The 6,229-nt window shown below is 43.7% G+C and overlaps 1 protein-coding gene across 1 annotated transcript in view; it reads right to left on the reverse strand.

Annotated features, from left to right (window-relative positions):
• The window catches only part of Saxo1 (stabilizer of axonemal microtubules 1), a 90,844-nt gene extending 85,712 nt beyond the window's left edge, over positions 1-5,132 (reverse strand). The window contains exon 1 of the mRNA XM_070005296.1: positions 4,796-5,132. Within this exon, the coding sequence (XP_069861397.1) occupies positions 4,796-4,842 (47 nt within the window). The 5' untranslated portion in view covers positions 4,843-5,132. The remainder of the gene's footprint in view (positions 1-4,795) is intronic.
• Between the last annotated feature and the right edge of the window lie 1,097 nt (positions 5,133-6,229).

Raw genomic sequence — 6,229 nt, forward strand, 5'->3', positions numbered from 1 at the left:
TAAACACATGAAGAAATGCTCAACTTCTCTAGCAGTAAAAGAAATGCAAATCAAAACACTGAGATTCCACCTCACCCCAGTTAAAACAGCTATAATCAAGAAATCTAATAACAACAGATGCTAAAGGGGATGTGGCCAAAAGAAAACCCTACTACACTGTTGGTGGGAGTATAAAATTGTTAACCTCGCTAGAAAGCAGTACGGAGGTTCCTCAAAAGACTACACATAGAGCTCCTCTATGACCCAGCAATCCCACTTCTAGACATTTAGCCAAATGACCCCAAACAAGGCCACACTAAAGCTAACAGCACAACTATGTTTATCGCAGCATTATCTACCATAACTAAGATATGAACCAACCCAGATGCCCCTCAGTAGAGGAACAGATCAAGAAAATGTGATGTGTATATATGTGTAAATGTGATGTTTATACAGACACACACACACACACACACACACACACACACACACACACACAATGGCATTCTATGCTTATATAATGGAAGTCTATGCTTCCATCAAAAAGAATGACACTGCCCCAAATAGAAGGACTTGTAAGGAAATGGAAGGACTTGGAAAAAATCATACTGAGTAAAGTAAGCCAGACCCAAAGAAACATAGGTCTCCTGATATCCCTTATTTTAATAATTAGTATACATCTAGGATAATCTTAGCAGATGAGCAAAATAGCTCAATATCTATGTACATATGACCATATAAGATGATGTAAGCAAAATGAACTCTAAGATTTGGACACAAGAGGTTTTTCTTTTTTCTTTGGTGTTTTTCCCCCTGCTATGTTTTATCCTCTCTGTCACTGCATTTGATTTTGGTATCCTGGATATTGTATATATGTTTATCTGAACTAGGGAAGGGATGGGGAACAACAAAATGGGGAGACAAAGAACAAAGGGGGAATCTATGCAACAGCGAAGCTCACAAGACAATATGTTGGAAATGACCTGTGCAACTTGAGGGGGGATGGAGGGGAGGGAACAAGGGAGAAAAATGAGGGAAGAGGTAACAAGTTAGACAAAAAAAATGTAATCACTACTTTCCTTATGTAACTGTAACACCTCCGTACATCACCTATACAATCATTTTTTTTAATCCTAGTTTCTTAGAGCCAAGAAAACACCTACAAGATTCCTTATTCCATCCCAACCATCCACACATGTTTAACTGGAGTGAGGAAGATGCAGACTTCTAGTGATGTCTAAGAGAATGTTCTACATGGTCGCTACAGGACTCACATGGATTTTTTCTCTCCTGGGGCTTGAACTCAAGGACTCTTTATGCTCAAAGCTAGTACTCTACCACTTCAGCCACAGAGCCACTTCTAGCTTGTTCTCAGTAGTTTATTGAAGAATCTCACGGACTTTTCTGCCCAGGCTGCCTTCAAACTGCAGTCCTCAGATCTCAGCCTCAGGAGTAACTAGGATTACAGGCACGAGCCACTGGTGCCTGGAGCCCAGCTTTTGAACATCTCAAATATGACCCTGTAACTGAGGACTTGCAGTTCATTTAATTTAATTCACTAAAATAAAACTGCCACCAATGGCTACCATACTAAATAGCAGTACTCCAGAAGTGAGTCCCTAATCCATTCCAGAATGTTACCAGATTGACAGGCAAAAGAAAATCCGCTTCAAAAGACATTATAGTAGGATTACAAAGAGCACACAAAGAAAATGAAGTGTCTACTTTCCCAGAGAACATAGCATCTACAGGCATGTGAAGCCTGCTGCATATAACCAGACCACAAGAACATAGGAAGTGGGATTCCCCTTCTCTGAGGGATGGGTTAGTGGGAGATTTGCAAAACAGGGCCTTAAAGGTGGAGAGGCAGGACAGGGAACTGAGAGGGGAGATCAGTAAGTACACACGGGATTCCAGGAAGCCCCATGCAGTTCAAGAGTGGCTTCATATAAGGGAATCACAGGAGAGATTATTAGAATTTCATTAAGACCAATTTCCCAATGAAAATGAAAGTGGGGGTTGGAGGTGTGGCTCAGTTAGTAGAGCACTAGCCAATGAGCACAGTATCAGGAGTTAATCAATGAGCAAAGCATTGGGAGTTCAAGTTCTGGTTTCACAACAACAACAACAAAATAATAATTAAAGAAAAATTGCAAAGGGAAATGAGATGACATTGGAAATCAGTAAATATTACAGATAACAAAAGATAAGAGCTGCTAGATACTGATAGCTCACACCTTGTAACCCTAGGAACTCAGGAGACTGAAATTTGAGAAGTTCAAAGCGAGCTCAGGCAGGAAATTCCATGAGACGCTTATCTTTAATTAACTACCAGAAAGCCAGAAATGGAGCTGTGGCTCACAGTGGTAGAGAACCAGCCTTGAGCACAAAAATTCTAGGACAGTGCCCAGGCCTGAGTTTAAGCCCCAAGATTGGCACACAAGCATGCATGCGAACACACGTGTGCACACACACACATAAGAGATTATTCAAATGACAAACCAAAATAAACAGAAGACTGATAGTCTTATTAATGAGACAGATAGTTGTAGAAATGGTGAATGTTTGAAGGTTCTTAAAGTTGAGAGGGTCATACAACAGCCAGATGGAACTATAAGCATTGTGACCAGATGAAACTCAAACTGGAAGCCTGAGAGAGAAAGGGACACCAGACATTCTTATTAGGAACAGCACAGTGGAAGGGAGTGAAAGAGAGCAAGAGAAAGGATCTAATGGAAAATGGCTACTTTGCAGAGACAAAAGGGAAACAGAATAAGAGAAAAAATATCCAGCTAGGAAGTGGGACAGTGGCAACAGGCTTCTCACTGTACCCTTCACACCTCTTCAGTGAGTAATCCTGCCTTCTATCTAGATTGCATTCTGTGCAGAGATTGAAATTATGTCTTGCAAATTGCAGTATCACCACCTAAAAGAGCAGGAGGAGGCAGGAGAGTAAATGAATATAGTAGCAATGAAATCCCCTTCTGTATAGCTAATGTTAAGCTAATACAATGAAAATAGTGTTTTGAAAAAGAAAAAGATCATTGTAGGAGGTGAGTCTTAAAACAAAAATGAATTTTCAGTCATGTGAAAAATTAGTCCTAGACTAAACAGTGCTGTGGTCCTACCCAACAAAGCTCAGTAAGAAAGTTCCATGTGTGCATGTGATAGAATTCAGGCATTCCCAATGCTAGCAAATAAGTCACAATTACCTGGAATCTGCCGCTAAGCCCATTGGAGGATCATTAAACTAACAGCTTGGGCAAAATGATACTTATTTGAAACTCCCCAGGTGATTCTAATGAGCAACCAGGACAAGATGTATGAAGTTTCCAACCCAGTTTTTATGGTGCCCTTTAATTAATTCTCCCCATTACTGATAGCTATATATTTTTTCATGTAACATATCACAGTTAGTAAGCCCCTTGAGATTTCATAACTAAGGCCCTGGAGATTCCATAAGCACAATCCACGTACCAGTAACTCCTGTATTAATTTAATGTATACAATAGTCTTGTGAGGTGAGTACTGTGGGAAGAAATAAGGACATTATGATCTGAAGAAATTAAGTCACCTGTCCAAAAATTCCAGAGTTAGTGACAGCCCAGAGAGCTAATCCCAGAGCTCTTTCACATGTCCCCTGGCCCAGCCCAACATCTTCCATGTTTCCTGGGATGGTCCTGAGAAGCAGGAAGGAGAGTTATCTCAGAGCTTGTGTGACATATAAGAGGCTGATCAATTGCAGGACTGACTAAAGGCTTAGGTTTCTCCTTGGTGTCCCCTTCCTTTGCCAGACTTCACCCTGAGTGTCCTCAAAAGAGATAGAGAGATGTGATGTGATCTTCCCAGGGCAAAAGACTGCACAAGTGCTTTCTGTTAAGTCAGCTTGGGAGAATAGCCCTTTCCCTACGCCTCTTAGTGAAAGACAGAACAGTAGCCTTACCCAAAATCAACTGCCCCAAACCAGTAACCACCTGTCACTGCCAGTCACCTGATTGGAAATCACCTGACTGTGAGTCTGCAAAGAACCCCAGACTCTGAGGTTACTTCCTCAACCACCCAAGATCATGCCTCCTCTGGACAGTGAGAGGTTCCCCAGGCTCTGGGATCACTTCCACATCCACTTTGGTCACACCTCCCAGCCTTCCCCTATATAATCTCTCCATTAGTTCTTGCTCTGCACAACTGCATCTGGTGCAGGCTAGCAGTTTGGGGTTTTTCCCCTCTCCCAATAACATCTCTTCTGCCTGAACCTCCTGGTGGATTCCTTTCAGCAACCCCTGAATTTTTTTCTTTCACTGTTCTTATTCACCTCCACAAAATGGAGCCAAGTGTTAGCAAGTAACTTAGGGATCTCTGACAAAGTAACAACCATTCCTTTAAGTGAGAAATTCAGTCACAAGAAAGAATGTTCTTTCTAGTCCATCCCTTTCCTGGAAAAAGAAAAAGGAAACACAAAACTGGTCCTAACCTGGCCAGGAATTTTTCTATCCTTGTCTGACAAATTTTGGGTTGGAGATTGAAAGAGTCCAAACTGGGCAGGAATGAACCCAACGTTCAAGCTTCCTACAGCTCTACAGTGAAGAAAAATAGAAGAAGAAAAAAAAAAAAAAAAAAAAAACCTGAACACAGCCTTGATCAGCTGACTGTTCAACATGGACGTTTTATATGCTGCTTGAAACACCTGGGGCTTGCTAAAGGCGGGAGAAGGATCCACTGTGCTGATTAAGCAGGGGTGTGACCCCTGCCCCCCCTCCTGGCTAGGGAGGCTGAAAATCCAGGTGTCCCAGCCATGCCCGGAGTGCCGCTACCTTACCCACAGGAGCACAGGTCGCAGATACACTTTCTCTTCTTCGGAGCCATCCTCTCAAGGTCACCTTAGCGCATCCGGTGCTGCTACTTCCTCAAGGACCTCGACCACCTCGCGGGATGGGGGAAGAGTCTCAAGAGTCTTAGCAGATGTGAATATTTGCCCAAACTAACTCTGAACGACCCTTTTGCCAAGTCCTGCTGCTGGTTCCCTTTCTGAAGCAGGCCTTGTGCAAATGAGCAGCAGGGAGCGTGGACAGAACACCAGCCCGGACGACCTCCCCGCACGCCGATGGCCCTGCCTCTACCGTGGCACCCATGCACCACAGCGGCCTGTCGACCCCCAAAAGCGGCTGGACCCCAGACCTCGGGTCCTCTGTGACGTCTGCAAGGCTTGGAAGGGTGTGTCTTACAGTGTCGATGATATCACAAGGGCCGGCTGTGAGGTAGGCCAGCCCCCAGCGGTTTTATCGCAAAAGGCCCAAGACCAGGGGTTTCCCACTGGAAGAAAGAAGGAAGACGTGATAACGACTTCGGAAAGCTGCTGGGATTCCCAAGTCAGTAAATGCCGTGGCCACAAGCACAAAAGTTCCGAATACCTTGAATACCATCTCCAGATCTTCCTGTGGAAATCTGCACCTTTGGCTTCAGGTGTCTGTTGGAATTGCTCTTACTCATAGGCTTGAACTCGTGAAAACAAAGCAAGTTTAAGAACATTCAGACTTTGCTCAAGTGGATGCTCAATCATTTCTCCAGTTTCTGGTACAATCCCCAGCAGTGGTGATTGTCAAATGTTAGTAAGCATCTGAACCACCTGACCTGATGAAAGCCAAATTGCCAGGCCTCAGCCCCAGAGTTTCTGTTTGGACAGGTCTGCACCTCCAAGGAATTTGCATTTCTTACAATTTCTTAAATAATGCTGATGCTGCTAGCCTACAGCCTTGAAGATTTTATTTTACCCTCTCTGACCAACTCTCCCAGTAATTTACCTGATGCCGTAAACTACAGATTTCTGCCCAGAAGCGTTCATCAGAACCTCTAGTCTGGTCAAGCATGGTGGTCCTTGCCTGTAATCTCAGCTACTTGGAAGGAAGATCTCAAGGGTCTTAACAGATGTTGAGAATAGTTGCTAGAAACACACACACACACAGAGTTCCCTTTCTGAACCTAGCCTTGTGCTAGGAAACAGCACGGAGCATGGGCAGCCACACAAACCCAATCAGATAGGTACTGAACAACAGTGGAGCTGGTCTGGCTCAGTGGCTTAAGACTAATCCTAGCTATGCTGAGTCCAATAATGGTGTTTCAAACCCAGCCTACTCTTACTTCCCATTAACCACCAAAAAGCTAGAAATGGAATTTGTGGCACAGGGATAGAGCACTAGTCTTGAGGGGGAAAACAAAAACAAAACAGCACTCACACCCTAAGTTCTAAGTTCAA

The sequence above is a fragment of the Dipodomys merriami genome, unplaced genomic scaffold (assembly GCF_024711535.1).
Source record: "Dipodomys merriami isolate MVZ:Mamm:240054 unplaced genomic scaffold, mDipMer1.0.p SCAF_11, whole genome shotgun sequence".
Lineage (NCBI taxonomy): Eukaryota > Metazoa > Chordata > Mammalia > Rodentia > Heteromyidae > Dipodomys > Dipodomys merriami.